The following is a 23221-nucleotide window of genomic DNA, read 5'->3' as shown; positions in this document are numbered from 1 at the left end:
CAAAAATCGGAGTTTAAGGGGGTATTCTAGTCTACAAATTTGAAAAAGTCGAACATTTTTTTTCATATTATTCAAAGTTTAGACATTCAAGAATATATCCTTAAAAGGATTTTTCAAAATTTCTATTATTTTATGAGTTACAACCATTTTTGTGACGCAGTATCTGCTTCGGTCCGACCGGAACAAATGAACAGTAGACGGTAGACTCTGCTATGAATACCCTCATAAAATCTTTATTGTATTTCATCACTTTTTAATGTATTTTTAATTCAATAATTCAATTGGTACGATGTTTGGGTTTTATACCCGTATTAAAAATCTTAAGTGTCATGAGAATCACGATTGGCCCAGAAGCTCATGCGTTCGCAGTCAGGCGAGACGAAGTTCGCATCGAGCGCTCTGAACTCCGAGCTTCAAAGGCATCAAAGGAAGCCAGAACTGCTCGTCTCCATGAAAGTACTTCGGAGAATGAGCAGTCTGAAGTAGAGAAAGGTTTCTTGTATAGAGCAGGAATCACCGATTAAAAATACGTAAATATACTGTACCATTCTATGAGTAAAATTGTCGGAAACTTATCTCAAAACTTTAAACGCGTTTTTCTCGAAACTACTTTTTTCGAGTTGGCGTGCACGATATCTCAAGTTCTAATGAACCGATTTATTTGAAATTTGGTGTGAATATTCTATATGCATTCCTCTATCGCCTCAACCACGCTCAGATCAAAATTCTTAATTTTACTATTTTTAAATAATTCGGAATTGCCAAAAAAACACGCCCGAAAGGAAACTTTTTCTTCAAACGGCCGCCATTTTGTGAAAAAATATTTTTTGACTTTTCCGAGCTTCAGGCTATAGCCGCATCTATACTAATTAAGAATCCATACGGCTTTTTTACTTCAGATAACTAGAATAACTTTGTCAATGCGACTTGCGCAAACGTGCGATCGAAAATACAACTGGTTTCTCTAACCATCGTAGTCGCAGCAACTCGATAGAATTTTCCTTCCGCGCATCAACGATTTAGATCAATGCATAGCCATGCTAATCGCCAATCCAGATCCCAACGGGGAGTGCGAATCAGCACGTTTGACATTGATACAGAAGAGTCGATTTTGCGTAGTTAGACAATTTCAGTTAAGTCAGTAAATCTCCATGTCCATAGAGCCGCTTGGGTAATCATGAATTACGAGTCTTCTGATATCTTGGTTTGAGCAGTTTCAGCTGAAGGCAGCCGAAGCAACCAGTGAACCGGCTGTCGTTCTCTGTGAAGGCTCGCGCGAGCGACCCTTCGGGGCACTTTACATAGCCAAGGCTCATCGGTTACGCCGGACCTCCCACAGGCCGGCCAGCTCTTTATCATTGGATATCTACCTTCTATACCACATTCACCTTTTGAGTTTATTCTTCTCTTTGCTTACTAGCTATTCTCCTTGTCCTCGTTTCATGTTTGTTTGACCTATACATATTTTGTAATTTTGTTTAGGAAAGTTGAGATGAGAAGAGTTTTTCTGTTTTAGTCCTCGCCATCCGATGGTTGAGTCATATTAGATCCGGATATTTTTAAAACAGTTGACGAGAAAATGATCGATCGTATAAATAGGCATGATGTTAAGAATCATAGAATAGTTATTCTAATTATAATAATAATAATAATAATAAATTTTAATATAATAATAAATAATAAATAATATTTAATATAATAATAATAATAATAATAATAATAATAATAATAATTATAATAGTTATAATAATTATTACACATTATGTAATAATTGCAATAAATATATTTATTTGTAAAATTTGAATTTTTTTCCATTTTCATGAAAATGGACTGCGCTTAATCTGTTAACCGCAGAGTTTAGTTTCGAACATCCCTTACGGGGTGCGTATTTAAAATCAAGCAATAACAAATATACACGTCGAACGCAGAGCAAGTTCTATTATAAATTTTGCAAACACAATAAAGCAAGACGCGGAATAATTACATTTTTATTCGATAAAAAATTAATAATTCACTGTTGAAAAAGGTCAACTGTTAAAAACTTAAAAATTGCCAAAAAATAATAAAATAAAGTACACAAAACAATTCGGGGAATAGCCGATATACGCAATAAAGTACACAAATGGGGATATATTGGGGAAAATAATCAACTCAATTTATAGAAAGGAACACATCATACGGAGCATAACCGATACACCAAAGGGAATAATGAAATAATCAAATTTTTTTTTATAAAATACGTAATAAGTTCACAGGGAAAATATTTCCTATTTTTTAAATATTAATATTTTAAATATTAATAGTTCTTATAAAGGAAATATACTACTAAATGTCATTTACATTACTTTTTATTACAATTTTGAGTTTTTATAGTAAATGGTAATTTTTTATTTCATACGAGTATACGTATATACGAGTATACACGTCAACCGCACCGAAATACAGTTTTGGATTGACGTATGTACACGTTGAACGCAGTTAAATGGTCAGGGGAAAATATTTATTAATATCAATTAATCATTAGTTAATTATTAACTAATATTAATAAATACTAAATTACGACATAAAAATTCCTAAGTGCCACCCGTTTTCATTAAAATGAGAAAAAATTTAAAAATTCAAAGGTTCATATTTCTTAAACTGGAACTAGTAAAATGATGACTTAAACCATTTTCAAAATCTCGCGGAATGCATCATATGTAGCTTATTTTACAAAAATTCATGACACCGATTATCAAATGATCAATTTGACATGGAGTGGCCCTATATATTCATTTGTCAATTATTTTGTTTTCTTGAATAAATTCAGGCAAGTTATAAATTTTATTGTTCTCAAATTTTGTCTGCTCGCTCTTTTATTGAGTTTAGATATTTTTTATATTGTTTAGTAGTCGTTTGAAGGTTTACAGTGGAAATGATGTTAGCGAATGTAGTGGAGGAGGAAAGTGGTTGCGTGGGTGAAAGGCCAAAGTAATATAACTCACTATTGGAATTTATGTATGTTTAAATATAGCGTATAGAGTGTGTGTATATCAAGTATAGAACGAAATTAAGGGTGTACATTGCAAATCGATGAAGTTCAGAATGTAGCTGTATTATTTAGATTAGTGTTGAGAATATTAAATAATGAAATGCAGTTTCAACAAAACTTGTATACATATTTTAAAATATTTATACAAAAATAGCAAAATACTCAATTAAAATACGTTATAAATATTTATAATTAAATTTTTTATTTAAAAAATGCCTAAATATTCTAATCTTCCAGTATTTCATTCTGCTTGATGATTTATACTCTACTGATTGAACATGAATTGCTCTGTAATTAAATTATATTAGATTACTTATATAGCTGAATAAGATCACCTAAATATATGTCTTCTTTATGATTGTATGAAAAAGCCTTTGAGAACAGAGTTAAGCTATTTCAAGGGATACATGTAATAGTGAGAAGAAATTGGTTTTCACAAGTTCATTTTTTTTAGGAAATTTCAAGGTCATCGGTCTTTTTTGAATAAAACACTACATATTTTTTTACAGTAGATGCGACTTTTTATTCTTTAAGCAGAAGTATTAAAATTCAAGTATTTATATCGGAAAATGCACAGCTTAAAAGATATTCCGATTTTAACTTTATCAAATGTAGTATATGAAAAACAAGGAAATCATAAATACAAGAGTATCATTTTTTGTCCTTTGTCTTTCATACGCTAAGTTTTACAAAATTAAAATTAAGATATCTTTTAAATTAAACATTTTCAGATACAAATACTTCAATACTTCGGTACAGAGAATAAAAATTACATCCACTGGCGCAAAAAAATATATAGAGTTCTATTTAAGAAAATATCGATGTTCCTAAAATCTCCTAAATAAAATGTACTTGTGAAAAAGTTCAATATTTTTATATAGAAAAAAAAACGCATCAATTGATGGATAAAGCAATATAAAATTACATTAAAAAATATCAATAACCTTGAAATTTCGTAAAAATACGATCTTCAGAACAAATTCTTTCCACCATTATATGTATCCCTTGAAAATGTTTAACTTCGTTCTGATAAGCTTTTTTCTACAATTGTAAATAAAACCGATATTAAAGTGATCTCATATTGCTGAGACACTGTGTATATTTATAAGTTATAAATCGGTAACGGTAAAATGTAGCCTATTCTGAATCTATTTAATTATCAATTTAGATGGTATTATACGGTATGTTAGAAATTTTTTTTTTTCTAATATCAAATTTAGTATTGTAATAAAATTAATATAACATCAAATTCACAGAAATCAATTAATTTAAAAATAACATATTGATGAATTCAATAACATAAGAATGTGATACTGTTTTCTTTTGTAACAAAAAAGTAATTCTCTGATAGAAACAAATTCATGCCATCATTCGATTTGTTTAATAGAAATCAAACTTTATGTTTTAAGTAATAATTATCGAGCACTCTGGCGATCTTTATCTTGTAAACTATCAAATTTAGTTAATAGAATTAACAATAGAAACAATGGAAACTTAGATTATAAACTTTTGCTAAAAATATTAATCGCTTAACATGCTGATATTAATATTTTATGCTTTTTTTATTGGAAGTTTTCACTGTACTCTATATCATCGAAAAATAAAAGTGATTAGAAATCATATAAAAATTTCTAATTTTCTCATAATTCTCAATAATCCTCAATAGTTCAAACTTTTTTCAACACTCGTACTTGCTATCATTTTCTTAATAAAATTAATAGGGTCTCAAGCATGCAGCCGAAGTTACTGAAACAGCAATATCAATCAATATTATTCGCTGATTTCAATTCTTCATAACTAAGGGAAAAATTCTTTTTGAACCCAAACCGTTAAAAAAATTTGGATATGAATGGTAACGATAACTTCACACATTATCCTTTTTGATACTGGTATCAGTTGCTCACAGTGTGATCGGATAATCATTTAGAATGCATTGATCTAGTTCAGCGGAAATATTGCGTCAAACATCCAATTCGAGGTCTATTATTCAATTGTAGACGAGATTTGTGGCTACTAGCGTGTGCAACTATCACCGGTAGATATATCTACTAGCATTTCCAGTCATATTTCTATTCTCATGACTGAACAACCTGCGCAGCCGACCTTGACTCGTAACTCGCTCTCTTCTGGCGTCTGTAAAAAGTACCATTGCCCAGCCCTCTTTTGCTAACAGCCGTACGCGCTTAATGCTGTTCCTCGCGCATTTATCGAACCAAGTACCTAGACTTAATGTTATAGAACCAACTGTAATCCCTTGACGTAGACAATATTGAATCGTTAAACAATTACATGAGATAGTTCGTGCAATTTAAGAAAGAATAGTATAGTTGTCTTATTTGTCTTGCCGATAACGAACTGTAATCTTTAATTTGTAAAACCTATCCCATGAAAGATGTAAACTAGCAGTGTTATACGGAAGTAGTTCTGTATTTGTTTTTGTTTTTTCTTTTGTTCGAAACAAAATAAAAGTTAAAATATCTGCTAAACCAGTGGTTTCTCAACATAAATAGGTCCATAACCTTATATAGTAAATGCAAAGGGAGAATTTAATGTATTAAAAATGTATGAATCTGTGAAACCAAATTAAGTTGACCTTCATAAGATCTTTACGGTTCCTAATTATAAAAAACTACTAATATCAAATTATGTTCTGAAAACCATTTAACTTTTGTTCGAAAGATATTTCAATGTTATGAATAACTTTGATTATGTTCCCAGGGATCGATATTATACAACACATACTATAATATATATGCATAGAAATAATATATGCATAGAAATTCATATGCATAATATCCAGTACTCGGAGAATTAAAACTACGTACATATTTTTATTTGATTTCCTTGTTACACAATGAACTCTAGCAATTATGCAGCAAAGAATATCGTATAACCATACTAATAACCGTATACCTTCGTTCGTTAAAGATAATAATTAGCACACTCATATATACTATATAAAAAAAATTATTCCGTGTTATCCTGTGTAAAAAAATAACGACCTATCATCCTTTGCAATATTTTCTCTCCTCCCGTTTATTCTTATTAACTGAAATAATTTTTTTTTTCGTCTCTATTCACGAATTTCGGGTTTACGCGAAATATGTAAATTGTAATTCGTGAGCTTAGGCGTGTACAACCACTAGAGTTACAGACTATTAGGAATTCTTTACGGACGATTGTATCGAATCAGATTGGATCGGAGGGCGGCATTGGAGCCCTTGGAGCCGAACGTGTATCTATTACGTATACGTTTACAAAGCGTGAAACGAACGCCCAAAGCAATCGTGCGATATTACCGTTTTTCCATGACAAACGTTAAAAGAACTCTTAATTCATTGAAATGCGATAGAAGCGTATGTAAGATCGCCAATAATAATGGCTAATGAAACTTGTTCCCATACTCGTTCTGATTGCTTCATGTATACTTCGTGTATATATCAAATATCGAATAACTATGTTGTTTATTGTTGAGGTTATTAGATGTATAAAGATGTAAGGTACAATTGTAGTATCGTGGGGAAAAAATCTGGTTAAAAACTAAGCAAAACAAGGTCGCCTGTCTTTCGGTTATTAGTTTACATAGAAAAAGCCGGTGTGACCAAAGTCACCTAGTTCTTGCGAAGCGTTAACAGGACGGAATTAGACAAAGGGAAAAATAGCGCTAATGGAGGGGAGCGATTCGAATCCAAGGAGCGGTTAATCGAAAAGTGAGAGTGGGTCGAGAGGGCAGAATTAATCGAGGAGTCGAAGAGTAGAGTTATTAGAGTTAGTGTTGTCGCGTTGCGTTGTTGAGAGTAGAGTTGTTAGCGTTGCGGAGTTGCGTGAGTAGCCAAGTTAGAATAAGATTGTTACTATTAGTTCCATATTACACAACCATCGTTGTCTGTCTCATTAATATCTGTATAACTAATTTAAAATAAAATAAATAGTATCAAAGAAATCGTATATCTAATATTTCCCGATACTACACAATATATATATTTAATTTAATAAAGAAGTGTAATAATAAGTAGGAATACAATTTGAGCTGGTTCAGATCCGCACGCTAGCAGTATTACCCTATAACTGAAAACCCCGAAGCCAACGTCGCAGGTCTACTGTTTATGGTCTGCCTTCATGCTAGTCTTTTGTCTATATGCTGTCGATGGCTTCAGCGCTTGAGAAAACTAAAAAGACCAGATGTAGAGTTTTCGTAGGAGTGGTAACATCAACATTTATTAAGACTGAGACGTAATAAATTTACTGATCGCAAATGATAGATAAATTATATCTAGTATTATTTCAAATTTTTATTGCATATAATCTCTAGAAATTATAGATATTTAGTGTATTTCCTATTCTTTCAATCATTTTAATTTAATACTTTTTAAAAAATTTAGATTAACATATTTAAGTTGAGAATAAGAATTTATAAAAATGTATTAAAAAATTCAAAGCTATATAACGGAGTTTAAGAGAGTAGGATAATTCGATGTAAGTGGTAGTAAATGAAAAAAGATTTTGAACAATAAACATGTAAAAGGCGTCTAATATAAAAGTAACGTTATACATAAATAAATGCATTTTAACTGATTATAAAGTACACTGGGGAAAATATTTATTTATGTACGAAAGGTCTTCGGGAAAAGGCCTTGAAACAAAACTCTTTTGCAGTGTATTGCTCTCTACGTTGCATATAACATTATAGTTTTTATTATTATAATTGGAAAATATATATGAGTCGTTCAGAAGTCATTGACCAACTTCACAAATTGAAAAATAGAAAAAAGTGATGATATAAACGTTATTTTTTAAAATGGCGTTGACATTTAGTGTTATTCACGCGATTTCCTTATGGAAAATGGAATTATTGTTTCTTGGGAATTGATCATTAGTTATATTAACCATGTAATGAAATTAAAAAATTGACAAAAAGCGCAGCTTATCACTTTGGCTTGTGATCATTTGCAGCTGAATAATTTGTTTTCTTTCATTATTTATAGCCACATCAAGAGAATGAAAAGTTACGATTAAAGACCTAATTTTGTAAGTTTATCTAAATTAATATTTTTAGTTATTATATTTCAAGTTATTTTATTTATGTCTTTCAATGAAGTTGAATTTATGTTTTAGAAATTACTTCATTTTACTTCACTGTTAGATTTTTAATAAGCTAACAAAATGCTAATTTTATAAAAATTCATTACCTCCAAGTTTTTTTCAATTTGACTATCAACTTTTGAAATAATCCAATACATACACAAGCTTATGAAAGCATTTCAATAAAGCCGGTATGTTGAGCACGTGACAAGAATGGCGATAGTGATGTTTACACTGATAATTCGCATGATTGCAAACTAGCGGTACTTTCCTGTACGAGTGTTGAGTATGAAATATGAATATTTTCATGATACTTGTGAATACTTTCACGATGAGACGATAGGGAAACGATATTTCAAAAGAAGAACTACAAAAGGGCGAAAAACCGGTCACTGCAAGGATATGCAAGGACGAAAAGTCGATCGGACAGAAATGTATCGATAGATGAGCGATCAATAATCAATAATTTGCGAAAATTAGCGTAGGCGCTGTATAACGCTTACATTTGTAATACATGCATGTTAGACGAAGTTGTCATTACCGGCAGGGTTGTGAAGGCATCCTGCCTTCTTTTTTTTATAATTTACACGCGATTTCGGGACATGAATATAAAAGTTTTCTATAAGTTTTTAGTTTTCGATAAACAAGGCAACAAATAAAATGTTTTGATACAGGAAAGCAGCCTTATGTCGCGCGAACATCGGATCCAACAACCAATTCCAACCGAAATCCGCGTTCCCGCGGATTCATCTGCGACCCAAGGGAGAGATTGAATGCTGCATTTGTCAAAAGAGTGCGCGACCCTATCGCGTGGCAGGAACAATAGTGATTGATCCTTCGTGTTATTGTGTAAAACAAAACGAAAAAGGAACAACAAGAAGCACACAATACTATAATGGGCACAATTCATCGTGGCACGAAGGAACACGCCTCATTGCCCGGGTGCACGAATCGTTAATCCGCCGACTTCAAAAGAGTTAGCAATTAAACATATAACGAACCTAATCGTGACAGAACGTTGTTTACGTTTGTGCATTGTTTAATTACAATAATCTCCCATGGGCTTATACGAATGACGAATAATGAAAGCAACAAAGAATGATTCACCTCACGTGAGATTTGATGGAGAAAAATTATCTAATGACACGATTTTTCCATGGATCTCATTGTTATTGGAAGTACAGAAGTACTGATGATAATAATATTTTCAAAAACATTAACGATGTACAATTGATCCAGAAATTTAAGTGCAGCTTATAATAAAACAAATTTGATTATAACAAGGCTCTATAGAATTTCATAACAAAATTAATGTATTCTACATCAAGGAGAGCAATTAAGAGTTATTTCATAATTCAAACAGAATTCTCACAAAATATTAATATAAACTACAACTAATGATAAGACTGCGCAAATACTGTTTTTCTTTCTTCTTATCTGGTTAAACAGTTGAACTAATATCATTAGTGAAATTTTACAAGTTACAAATCACAAATTATTAATATTAACAGATCCTGTTACATAACAGCAACGAATTTTATAACAAAGAAAATGAAATTTTACAAATAAGTTTTATCAATTACAAACCATTTGATTATCTTTTCTGATGTAATATTGTGAAATTATAAGACTTAGAATTTGTCAATTTGCCAATAGTATCAATTGGCAAATTATTGTGTAAAAATGTTTGTGTAAAATAATATGTTATGAAATAAATATAATATTAAATGAAAATTTGTATTACTTGATGAAGATTTCTGTTAACAACAGTATGTCAATTACAACTAAGAAGTGATCACGTACTACTTATATCATGAACTTTTTTTGTAATATAGTAGAATAAGAACTATATGAATACCTACTTACAATAATATTTTTCAGTCACTAAATTAGTAACTTCTTGGAAAGGTACAGAGAAGTATGTATTAAATAATATGTTGCAATTACGTATTATACATATGTATAACGAAATATATCAATATTCTTTATTGTACTGAATATGTATTTGCGAAGACTATAAATAGTTTCTCTTAAGTTTCTTTATCCAAACTGTATGCTTACATATTGCTTGATCTTTTCTTTGAGATAAGAGAAATTAGAGTCGTTACACTGTATCATGTTTCAATTCGATGACAGTTCTGGATGTGTTTTTTAAACGGCTTAGCTTTTAGTTTGAGATGTGTCATGGTCGAAAGCACCGGAAACATCGAATAAAGCGTAACCCCGAGGAAAATAAAACATGAGATATGTTCTTTTGATTTAATTGCTACGACACCAACATGATCTAAAATTATGGGTAACATTTGCTGCAACATATGATAATAAGGATTATTTAAATTTTAAGCGATACATAAGCTTAGATAATCTTTCCGACACGCCAAAGATAAAAGAATATTATTCCTATGTAATAATAAGTAGAAAAAATATAAGGTTACTTAGGTCTTATATATTGGACAATTAACTTATTACAATTTTATAGTATTGTATATATTTAAAATAATTCTTGTTATCTGTTACAGACTTTCAGTTTTAGAAGTTTTCATCTTTCTAGCAATTTGTACGCCTCATTAGAGCCCATGTGTATTTAAAGTATCACAAATAAAATATAAATATAGTGTTTGTACGATATTTACGAGTATTTTAACGATATTTTTCATTCCAATTAAATAGTACAAAAAATCTAGTTATTAAAAGTATGAAAAGAATGTATGCAATAAGTTTACACCAGAACTCCGGAAATTTTATTAGTTTTATCATATACAGTTGCTCAGAAAATAAATTAATGCTTTTGCTAAATATTTAAATGTAAGACTGTTAATTTACTTTCTGAGGCGACTGTAACTTAAGTTATGTTCAATAATTTAATAATTTCTTTGGCTATTTTCGTAATTAACAAGTTTATGCTTTATTAAAATGTAACACAAAAATCTAAAGAATAATCTTTACAGAAAGTTGACTGAAGATTAAACTGCAATTATAAATGTATTTTATTTAAAATTCTGCAGTACAAACATATGATGAACTGACTAATGTACAATTACAAAGAAATAACAAATTTGGATTGTTGCAGAGAGAATTTATCTTAATAAAAGTCATAAGTGAATTGTTTTCTTTTACTTACATTCTGTCTCACTTATAGAAATTAAAATTCATATATAAGCAATTACTGATATTTTCATATTCATATTATATAATTATCATATTTTCTTAAGGAACACAATATAATAACAACTTTTATACCTTATATAACGTTTCCGGTTTGCCCATTTGGCTTTGCACATCAGGCAATGATCTGTGAACGTTGTATTAAAATGTTTAAATGGGAACCTGATATTTTAATTACACGTGTATCGTTTTAGCTTAAATTAAAACGTTTCCAAAACACTACAAATTCAGTGTAAACTTTTGTCTTTCGCATCATTCGCTATTGATACATGTATGTATGTTTCGAGCGTTCGCAGAGAGACGCGATCGCGAGATAGCACGTCAAATAATCGACGCCACGAACTGATCGATCCTCTTATTTCTGTTAGGATAATATGGGGTGATTCGATTGAATTTACGGTGATTTAACAGGTATAAATTAATGTTTATTCAAACAATTCTTGACTAGAGAGATATAAATTGATAAGATATAATTAAGTTTCGATTGATAGACAAAATGTGAAGTACGCGACGTAAACTTAGATGATGACGGTTCAAAGAATATTTTAAGACTGACTTTCTGTGAAGATGATGCTGTGGAGGGAACTTATGATGGGTGGGTCTAAGAACACGAAAAGAGCTGATTTGTTAAGGACAAGTTTTCGTTGGTAGAGTGAGGCAATAGACTTTGCTGTTAATTGGTCATTTAACTTTTGAGAACAATTCGGTAAAAAGATATTTGTTTGGTTTGAAGGACCTTAACTAGAAAATTCCTGAGATTTATGGAGGGTACTTGAGAATATTGAGGGTACGCAGTAAGGATGTATAGACATCTGGCTGCCATCTTGCCCGCTCAGTTTGCTGTTGAGTGCTAAAGCGTGCAGACGTGTGTCTAGTGCTCTGTGGAGTTCACAATACAACACGTGACGCTCATCCGTCGAAAGTGAATCGAAGCAGACATAAACCAAGTGTTTCTAAACTTACTAGTGGAAAATCCTAATCTCTGACCCGAATCATGAGCCTCTGAGCCTCTCGATTAGTTATTTCAAATTGAATTAACCAGCTCGAAAATGGCCCAAGTATCTCGATTAGGTTCTCTTGAGCAAAACCATAACTGCACCGTTCTACCTCCTCCGTGGCAAAAGGATAATATATCACTCCTTTCAAACGATATTAACAAAATGAAAAAAACGTAAGCTAGAAACAGTTAACCCTTATAGTGCTATGGACGCATACATGTGTCTGGCGAAAGCTATCGGTGTGGACTAAGGACCCATATATGCGTTTTCTGAAAGTACCCGGCATGGACTAAGGACGCATATATGCGTTTGTCAATTTTTCCGAACACTTATGCAGAAGTAATACTATTACGTTTGTGTGAGATAGATATAAATGCATTCCTTAGTAACCGCAATAAACAAATGCCAATAATGCCTCGTTATAACAGTTGCCTACCTGTTTCGCGGACAGTCGCATCTAATTATTAAGAAGAAAATGTATTGTTTGTGTGAAAAATAAGAGAATGCAGAAAATGCGATGTCGGATTATGTATCGATAATTGTTTTGAAATTTTTCACACACAACTGAATTATTAACTTGTGTTATATTTACTAAATTTAGTTTTCTAGTTTATTATTTTCTAGTTTATTACCCAAATTCTAGTTTATTGTAAATTTCAATGTTTATAATAAATAATTAATACTAAAAACTAACGCTCTTGAACCATTTAATCTCGTGCAAAAGAATTACTATAACTTATTATGATTTGTGCTTTGAATAGTCAATCAACAGAGTTCAGTCTAACGAAAAAGTATTCCGTTCACAGCGATCGTCAGCGCCGGCAACCAACATACACAAAAAAATCCCCCACCCCACCTATGTTCATTGATGATGTCATCGATATTCAAACAATGATAAAGTCCATTGAGAAAGATATCAACAAAGAGGATTACAAACTAAAAATAAATAATAACCAGGTTAAAATTCTGCCGATTAACCTAGACTCCTATAGAAAACTAATAAAGTTACTAAAAACCTTAAACGCAAACTTTCACACATATCAACTCAAACAAGAAAGACCTTTTCATGTGGTACTACGTAACATCCACAACTCAGCTAACTTAGACGAACTGAAGTTCGAACTTCTAAATCGTGGCCATGAAGTAAGAAACATTAGCAACATAAGACATAGAATTTCGAAAAAGCCGCTATCCTTATTCTTCATTGCCCTAAAACAAAAGCCAAACAATAAACAAATTTACAACATCAATCGACTAATGAACTCAGTAGTAAAAATCGAACTTCCTTTTATAAAAAAAGAAATAGTGTAATGTAAAAAGTGCCAAAGGTACGGTCACACGCAAAAATATTGCAATCATAATTTCCGCTGCGTTAAATGTGCAGAAACCCCTGCGAAGTGCATCCTGCAATCTATAAAGGTTGCTCAGCCTAAAAGACCTAGTACAAAGTAAGTATACTAAACCCAGAGTCAAGAAGATAACCAACCAAGTACTCAGTCCTCAAAAATTCTCTACTTTTTCAATCTCTTATATCCAGGCAGTTCAAGGAAATCAAAGCAATCCGAAAATCCACAGTGACCATTCTCAAAATACTATTCCCAGTTCACAAAACACGGATAACTTCTCTAGACTCGAAAAATTAATCGAGAAACAATCAGAACAAATTAATAACTTGCTATCATTATTAACACTCATCATAGATAAATTGATACATCTAGCTCAATACAAATACGAATTAGAACCTTTCTTAAAACAGCAGCAAATCGACATAATGCTCATATCTGAAACTCACTTCACCGTCAAAAATTAACTGAAAATAAGCGGTTATAACTTCTACCACACCCTAGATCTAAGTGAAAATACCCGCGGCGGCACCGGAATTATCATCAAAACCAGCATTAAGCATTATGAGCTTCCATCGTTCCAGAAGGACTACCTCTAAGCTATAAACGTAGCGATAGAAGATTGCCATGGTACAATCACCACTTCAGCAGTATATTGTCCTCCTAGACACTCCATTTCTAAAGAAGACTTTGATAACTTCCTTGATGCTCTGGGCAATAGATTCATAGCTGGAGGAGACTATAACGCCAAATATACCCAACGGGGTAGCAGACTTATCACAGTAAGAGGCAAAAATCTCTTGAATAGCATAAACATCAACAGACTCAACTACCTCACCACATATGAACCCACATACTTGCCCACTAACACTAACAAAATACCTGATTTACTTGATTTCTTTATAACTAAAAATATCTCGCCAGAATATGTCCTAATCAACTCTTCGGCGGAACTCCCTTCAGATCATTCCCCCGTTATTGCAACAATTAGCTCAACAATTATCGAAAATCCACCTAATGGCTTTATTCATAACCAATGCACCAACTGCCAGCTCTTTAGAGAAGTTTTTAATTATTCAACATCAGCCTTAATTTCTCTAAAAACAAATGAAGATATTGAAACAGCCACGGAATATTTAAACACCAGCATAATAAACGCTATCCCCTCATTCACACTTACTAAGAGTTCTATCAATAAACATGAACATCCCCATCACATATTAAAGAAAATCGCGGAAAAACGTAGACTTAGAAAACTATGGCAGAGTCATAGAACATCTGACGACAAACGCAAACTAAATAACGTAACTAGGAATTTAATCAAAATCAATAAAAACTATAAAAATAACTGTTTCCAAAAATATCTCGCCAATCTGTCTCCTACAACTGACTCCAACTACTCACTATGGAAGGTTTCTAGGAAACTCAAGCGTCCCCCGCAAACAATCCCTCTAATTCGCTGTCCGCAAGGTAGATGGGCGCGTAGCCCTATAGATAAAGCCAACCTGTTTGCTAATCACCTATCTAACGTATTTAAACCTCATTCCTCCAATATTGCCGAGGAAATAACGGAATACCTGCACCGTATCTTCCAAATGTCTCTTCCTATTGAACCTTTCACTTCTATAGAGGTTACAGAAATAATCCGTCGCCTGAATCCCAGGAAAGCATCGGGGTATAATCAAATATGTAATAAAGTGATCAAGGAACATCCGATAAAAGGGATTGCTCTCATCGCATCAATTTTTAATGCAATTCTTCGCCATGAATACTATCTTAAGTCCTGGAAAATATCACTGATTACTCTCATCCCTAAACCCGGAAAACCAATACATGAAATTAACTCCTATCGCCCAATTAGTCTTCTACCTACTTTGTCAAAACAATTCGAGAAGATGCTAACGAATCGACTCCTTCCACTCTTAGAGGATTTGAAAACACTGTCAGATCATCAATTCGGTTTTCGGAAGCAATATTCTACGACAAAGCAAATTTATCGAATAACACATATTATCAGCCAGAACTTAGAAAAGAAAAAAATACTGCTCTGCAGTATTCCTGGACATTCATCAGGCATTCGACAAAGTGTGGCATGAAGGACTTGTGTTCAAACTAAAGAAAATCCTGCCACACACTTACCACTCCATCCTAAAGTCCTACCTAACCAAAAGACAATTCATGGTTAAATACTTAGACGCCATTACCACAACATTCCCAATAGAAGCGGGCATACCCCAAGGTAGTGTCCTCGGACCCCTGCTGTTCTCCATCTACATTGCCGATTTACCAATACCAACAGAAATAACTATAGCAACATTTGCTGACGACACAGCGTTATTAGACACGCCAACCCGATAATTGCCTCATCCACTCTCCAGCGAGGTCTCGACTCTATGGAAAAGTGGTTCCATAAATGGGGCTTCAAAATTAATGAAAAAATTCACACATGTAACCTTCACGCTGCGAAAACAAACCTGCCCACAGGTCTCCATTAAGAATATAACAGTTCCTAACAAGGACACAGTCAGATACCTGGGCATGACTCTGGACAGGAGATTAACATGGAAACAACACATCATAGACAAATCAAAGCAATTCAGGAACAAACTCAAAAAATGTTATTGGCTCATTGGTCGCTCCAACCTAAGCACGCAGAACAAAATTACGCTCTATAAGACAGTAATAAAACCTGTCTGGACCTACGGAATCCAACTATGGGGAACAGCAAGTATTTCCAACATTGAAATACTCCAACGCTTCCAATTGAAAACGCTAAGATCCCTAATAAATGCACCCAGGTATGTTACCAACGAAACAATCCACGGCGACCTCAAGATACTCACAGTCAAAGATGAAATATACAAGTCCAGAAGCAGATACAACGTAGGAGTCAACAATCACCACAACCCATTAGTCACCCAACTACTTGATATAACGGACCAGATCCGCAGACTAAAAACAAAATACCCTTTAGATTAAATCCTTAGATCCTACTAGAACCAACAATATAAACTATTATAAACCATGTCATTGTATCACGCCAAATGAAGTTACTGAAAATTCTCAACAAGAATTGATTGTAAATATTCTAATAAATAAAAAAAAAAAAAAAAAAAGCTGGCATACGCCAAGGTAGTGCCTTCGGACCCCTGCTGTTCTCCATCTACACTCCCGATTTACCAACTTTAACAGAGATAACCATGGCGACATTTGCTGATGACACAGCGCTATTAGCATCCTACGCAGACCCGATAATTGTATCCTTCACTCTTCAGCGAGGTCTCGACTCTATGAAAAAGTGGTTCCACAAATGGGACTTCAAAATTAACGAAAATAAATCCACACATGTAATCTTCACGCTGCGAAAACAAAAAACCCGCTGCCCTCAGGTGAACACAGATTCATTCAGATATCTGGGCATGACTCTGGACAGAAGAATGACATGGAAACAACACATCATAGACAAATCGAAGCAACTCAAGGCTAAACTTAAAAAATTCTACTGGATCATTGGCCGACGTTCCAACTTAAGCACGCAGAGTAAAATTACGCTCTATTAGACTATAATAAAATTTGTCTGGAATCCAAATATGGGGAACAGCAAGTAATTCTAACATTGAAATACTTCAACTCTTCCAATCAAAAATTCTACGGTCCCTAATAGATGTACCCTGGTATGTTATCAACGAAGCAATACATCGCGACCTTAAGATACCCACAGTCAAAAAAGAAATAACAAAATGTAGTAATAGATATATCATAAGAGTTAACAATTATCGAAACCCTGTAATTACTAAATACGTCGGACCAGATCCGCAGACTAAGAAAACACTATCCTCTAGACCTAAGCACTAGATTCAGCTAAAAATAAACTTATTATAAATAATTAGTCATGCCACTGCGTCACGCCAGAGAAACTTACTCGAAATTCTCAATGCGAGAATTGATTGTAAAGTACTTGTAAATAAAAAAAAAATCTTGCCCGCTGTGTGTGGTGTCACGTAAACTTGAGGGTTGGATGATAAAATAAAATAGCTGAGTCGTAACACAACTATCAATTTTGCTTTTATTGAACTGTATTATGAATTCAACAATCACAATGGAATACACACTGAATTAACACACACGAATCACAATTCACTCCAACAACTTTATGTAAAACCTAATTACACTAATACGTTAAGTACGTGACTGTCTAAGGGTAGAAACTCGGTAATAAAGATGTTGACTGTTTTAAAGATAGAGACTGAGTTATGTTTAGTGACAATGTTGTGGCGGAGAAAAGATAGCGGTGGGTGTGTCTGTAGCCACGTGTTGAGCTGATTTGTTAAGGATAATTTTGGTTAGGAAAGCGAAGGCGATAGATATTGTTTTTGATTGGAGCACAAGAACCCTGGTGGACTAGGAAGGGTCTTAGCTGCCTTTCAGAGAAAATTGCTAACGGAAAATACCGAATGTGAGAAAACTAACTTTCCCGTATCTTCTCGCAGTAAACAAAAATGTAAAGAACACTGGAAATAAAATATGCTTGTTTTTGGTCTGAAGGACCTTAACTATGAAAATGCCAAGATTTATTGGTGGGTCCTTAAGACTATTGGGGACACGCAGTAAGAATGCGTAGACATCTGGATGTCATCTTGCCCTCGGTGTGTGGCCTGGTCTCTGTTGTGGATTGAGATTTGGTTGATGTTACAGTGGCCTGATCAATGCAGAGAGTCGCCAGGCGTAACAATGTATTTTCAAATTTGTCTGATTGTTTTGGAAACATCGGAAACCTACTACTTTGTGTTCAAGTAATGTAGTACCATTAGTACAACCCCCGACAAAATGATAATATATGTGTGCTATTTTTATATTCTCAGAGACAACTTAAGATGTTTGTAAATGTAGCAAATATTGCAATTTAAATATGACGACGTAGAAAGAAGGAATCTGTTACTAAATATGTAGTTGTTCTCTCCAACATTCAAATGATAGCATATTAACAAAATCTATTTGTCAATTTAAATGTATTTATTTTTATACTTTTCCCAAAAAGAGAATTTACATCGTGATTAACATAAAATGAATAATGTGTGGTCAGAATATGTATAATTTTTAAATAATATTCTGGGACAAATTATTATTTTTATATTTTTATTCTACTGTAATAGATTCCTTTAATTATTGAATATTATCGTATTGTCTTCCATTCTTTCCCCAACAATTTTCAATTATATTCAAATCTGGAGAACGTGTAGACTGATGTTTTTTCGGTATTTACTTTTAATTTGCTCTTTTATTTTCTGAGAAAAATTTGTATTCTGCCTTGCCTACCGTGACCGGTCATTTCGACCGCCAGAGAAAGTATTTTAGTTATTTTTAAAATAAATGCAATCAGTACGAAGAAAAGGCTATCTCAAGGTCAAATGACAAACAAAGTCAGTAATAACAAATAATAACAGCTGTTACACTCGTAATCTTGTCATAAAACATAATTCATCCCACAATCAAAATGGCCACCAGCTGTCAAGGCATACCAATTCCGACCCATAATAATTCTAAGGAACCGCCATAACATTTAGCATTTTTTCAGTCCATTGTTACAAACATTTTAAAAGTCGAGAAGTTTCTTAGGGTTAGAAACAGTTAGGTTTTCAATTTTTGGTTTAGCAATTCTTGATATCGCGGTATCTCTGTTTGCGGCTCACATATCGGTACTTGCGTGGTTGTGAGATATAATACTTGTTATTGATTGCTCGAGAAATCACAAACTACGGGAAGATATCAATACAAAGATCAAGTATGCCAGCATTTCGCCATTAGCATTTGTCTCTCTCTTCTCTTTAGTGAAAAAGTCAATGAGGGAAACTTTATTTAATAACAGATTCCTTCTTCTTGGTTGGTGGCATTTACGTTTTACTTTACTGCAAAAATTTAGGTTGTCTCTGAGAAATTAAAGACAGCACACATGTATTATTATTTTGTTCAGGACTATAAGCAGTATCTCATTATGTGATCCCACGGCGCATGTATATCGGGTAACGCTGATGCCGCGATGCCGGCAGCAAATCGAACTCAAAAGTTTACATCTTGATAGTAGATGATGTGACAAACATATGATTAATGTCAGTTAAAGAATATGCAGAAAAATACAGGTTTCCATTAAAAAATGTGAATATGATCTTTACAGGATGTTTCAAGATTATCGCAAACAAGTAAAAGTACATTCTCTTTAATGTATAGTATATATTAATCCCAAAATCTTAACACGTATAGTATATTCTCGCCAGTTTGATACAATTTTCGTCTGAAATATTTTTTCGCATGATTCATATTTGTCAAGATATTTGAGCGCTTCAAGTTAAACCGGAAGCACTATATATACATCTCAAGGAAAATGTGAGAAATAGTTGCCCAAATGATCCTTTTCAAAATTTTACTACTAAATTGATGTATTTTAATAACATTAACCTGACCTGTCCTAATTACAAAAAATTATTATTATCTGGATAAGAAATACTCGTTTATAATAGATAATTAAAATATTAATACATAATATTTTATTATGTTATGAAGGTACACCATCTTGTTGGTTCAGTAATTCAAAATAGCTCTTGAGTCTTTTTTTAAGTATAATTTAATCATCTGATTAAACCATTAAATTCAATAATTACTGAAAACAATTGCACATGAGATCAGATAAATTATTAACTTAAAACTTTTCAATCTATCCTATTCTATCCTATTCTATTCTATTCTGTTCTATTCTGTTCTATTCTATTCTATTCTGTTCTATTCTATTCTATTCTATTCTATTCTATTCTATTCTATTCTATTCTATCCTATTCTATCCTATTCTATCCTATTCTATCCTATTCTATCCTATTCTATCCTATTCTATCCTATTCTATCCTATTCTATCCTATTCTATCCTATTCTATCCTATTCTATCCCATTCTATCCCATTCTATCCCATTCTATCCCATTCTATCCCATTCTATCCCATTCTATCCCATTCTATCCCATTCTATCCCATTCTATCCCATTCTATCCCATTCTATCCCATTCTATCCCATTCTATCCCATTCTATCCCATTCTATCCCATTCTATCCCATTCTATCCCATTCTATCCCATTCTATCCCATTCTATCCCATTCTATCCCATTCTATCCCATTCTATCCCATTCTATCCCATTCTATCCCATTCTATCCCATTCTATCCCATTCTATCCCATTCTATCCCATTCTATCCCATTCTATCCCATTCTATCCCATTCTATCCCATTCTATCCCATTCTATCCCATTCTATCCCATTCTATCCCATTCTATCCCATTCTATTCCATTCTATTCCATTCTATTCCATTCTATTCCATTCTATTCCATTCTATTCCATTCTATTCCATTCTATTCCATTCTATTCCATTCTATTCCATTCTATTCCATTCTATTCCATTCTATTCCATTCCATTCTATTCTATTCTATTCTATTCTATTCTATTCTATTCCATTCTATTTTATTCTATTGTATCTTATTTTATTCTATCGTACATATAATCGGGACAAAGATAAGTGAACATGTAATGGAAAATATTAATTTCAGTTGTTTACTAAATAATCTATGGACTATGAGAATATATGTATAATAAATGAAACTTAAATAAATAAAACTTTTATTAAATTTCATTGATACTTATCTTTAGTATCTGCCGAATATCTGATTTCTTCTATATGTTAATTTTAATTAATTCTTATTATTGAAAGAATAAATCTTTTATGTTGTTTTGCACAAACCTTATTTCCATATTTTTGAATTTATTACAAATATATTCAGACGAGATAACAATTTTTTAATTTCTTTGTTTCAATTGTTTACTAGACGCGAAGTAATCAAATCTTAACAAATACGATAATAAACAATGTTATATAGCTACATAATCTTAGATAATAAACAATGTATAAGAATAAAGCGAAAATCATACACAATAAACCATTAAAAAAAACCGTTATTTCGCAGAATAATTACGTACATCCAATAAGAAAATTTTTATTAAATGTATTGTTATAGCGTATCCTTAGAGTTAGCTGATATTATGTAATAAAATTTTGCATCATCGAATCAAATATTTTAAACGAATTTACATAATGTTATAGCGGAATCGGATATTTGCACGTTCGCGATAAGAGCGGAGCATTTTCACATCGTTAACAAACCATCGACGGCGCTGTTCACATCAAACACCAGGCCAAAACCATTGCGGGAATTATACGAGGCTGCTGGTATAGTCGCTGTCAGAAGTTTGGATAGTCTGAGAAGGGATGGAAGCTCTATGGATATGTTCCTCTGCACGCCCGTCCTTGGGAAGAGAAGGCGAGACCAAAGTCTCGACATCGAATCCAGGATCGTAAGTATACATATGTATTCTCGAGTATGTGGATTTGTGTATACCTTGTGTATGTTCGAGCATGCTTCCATAGGCAACGTTTTTATTTAGATACGGATTATCATGATTATTTTATTCTTATCATGCATTCTTATCAATTTTTGTATGAATGGATTGTAATACATGAAATAGTTTTTTCGACTAAAATAAGTCCTTTATTTTTCACTATTAGAGTAAGTTAATTAAAGTCTTTAATCGTCAAAATCGACATATTTTTAGCATCAATGGAATATTTCCAATAGTGTTCAAATAATATTTGATCATATCAATGAAAATAATTATCATTGTCAACAACCACATACGTGCAGCTGATGCAACATTAAAAACTATTTTAAAAATACTACTTAAAAAATACATTATTTGAAACGAATCTAATCCTACAGTATTTTCAGCCTTTATCATCATTGTTAATAGCCATATACATGCATCTGATGCAATGTTAAACACCATTTTAAAAATACTATTTAAAAATATATCGTTTGAAACAAATAGCTTTTAATATTGCATCAGCTGCACATATGTGGTTGTTAGCAATGATAATAAAGACTGAAAATACTGTAGAATTAGATTTTATTATACATCTTATAAAATCGTCGCGAGTTTACCCCTTATTTATTTAAAAAAAAAAATTTTCTTTAAATGACATATGATGTGTTTATTAAAAAAAAGTCCTTTTTAAAAATTGTACTAATAACACAGAGTAAAAATCTAATCTAATTAATATCTCTTTTATAATGCATAATTTACATATAAATGTGTTCTTTGGCTCTTACATTAAGGAGAATATTCAATAATTTTTAACACCATATCAAATATATGACATGCGAAATTAAAAAGCATGGATCAACATTTAATTCTATGTAAATCTAGTCCAAGCAATCAAAATTCTTGATTCTTGAAATTTTAGGTAAAGAATTCAAAGCATTCAAATAAACATTTCATATGTAACATAATACATATATAACGAGTTAATTGGAGGTTTCTATATAATTACAAATGTATTATACGAAATTAAAAAGGTTAAAATATTTGTCCTCACAGAAATATGATAACTTTCCTCTGAAACAAATTTTCATATGTAACAGTAGTGTTATTGAATCATAATGATTGTTGAAACTTTGTAACTTCGTGATACAAGTTCGGTTGCGGAAAGCTGTCTATCTATTCACTTACGGT

The 23221-nt window shown here is 32.4% G+C and overlaps 1 protein-coding gene and 1 long non-coding RNA gene across 4 annotated transcripts in view; both read left to right on the top strand.

The window, feature by feature from the left end:
* Positions 1-23221, top strand: part of LOC100649009 (mucin-4) — a 214435-nt gene that overhangs the window by 145757 nt on the left and 45457 nt on the right. For all 3 annotated transcript variants that reach the window (XM_048406987.1, XM_048406988.1, XM_048406989.1), the window contains exon 2: positions 21756-22006. In XM_048406987.1, coding sequence (XP_048262944.1) covers positions 21756-22006 — 251 coding nt within the window. The remainder of the gene's footprint in view (positions 1-21755; positions 22007-23221) is intronic.
* On the top strand, positions 6353-11156 carry LOC105666786. The gene is made up of 3 exons (XR_001099601.3): positions 6353-6855; positions 8017-8059; positions 8147-11156. It is a non-coding gene; the product is annotated as an uncharacterized LOC105666786 (long non-coding RNA).

Source organism: Bombus terrestris, chromosome 7 (assembly GCF_910591885.1).
Source record: "Bombus terrestris chromosome 7, iyBomTerr1.2, whole genome shotgun sequence".
NCBI classification, from domain to species: Eukaryota; Metazoa; Arthropoda; class Insecta; order Hymenoptera; family Apidae; genus Bombus; species Bombus terrestris.
Note: the sequence above shows the minus strand (reverse complement) of the source record. Positions and strands in the feature narration are given on the sequence as shown.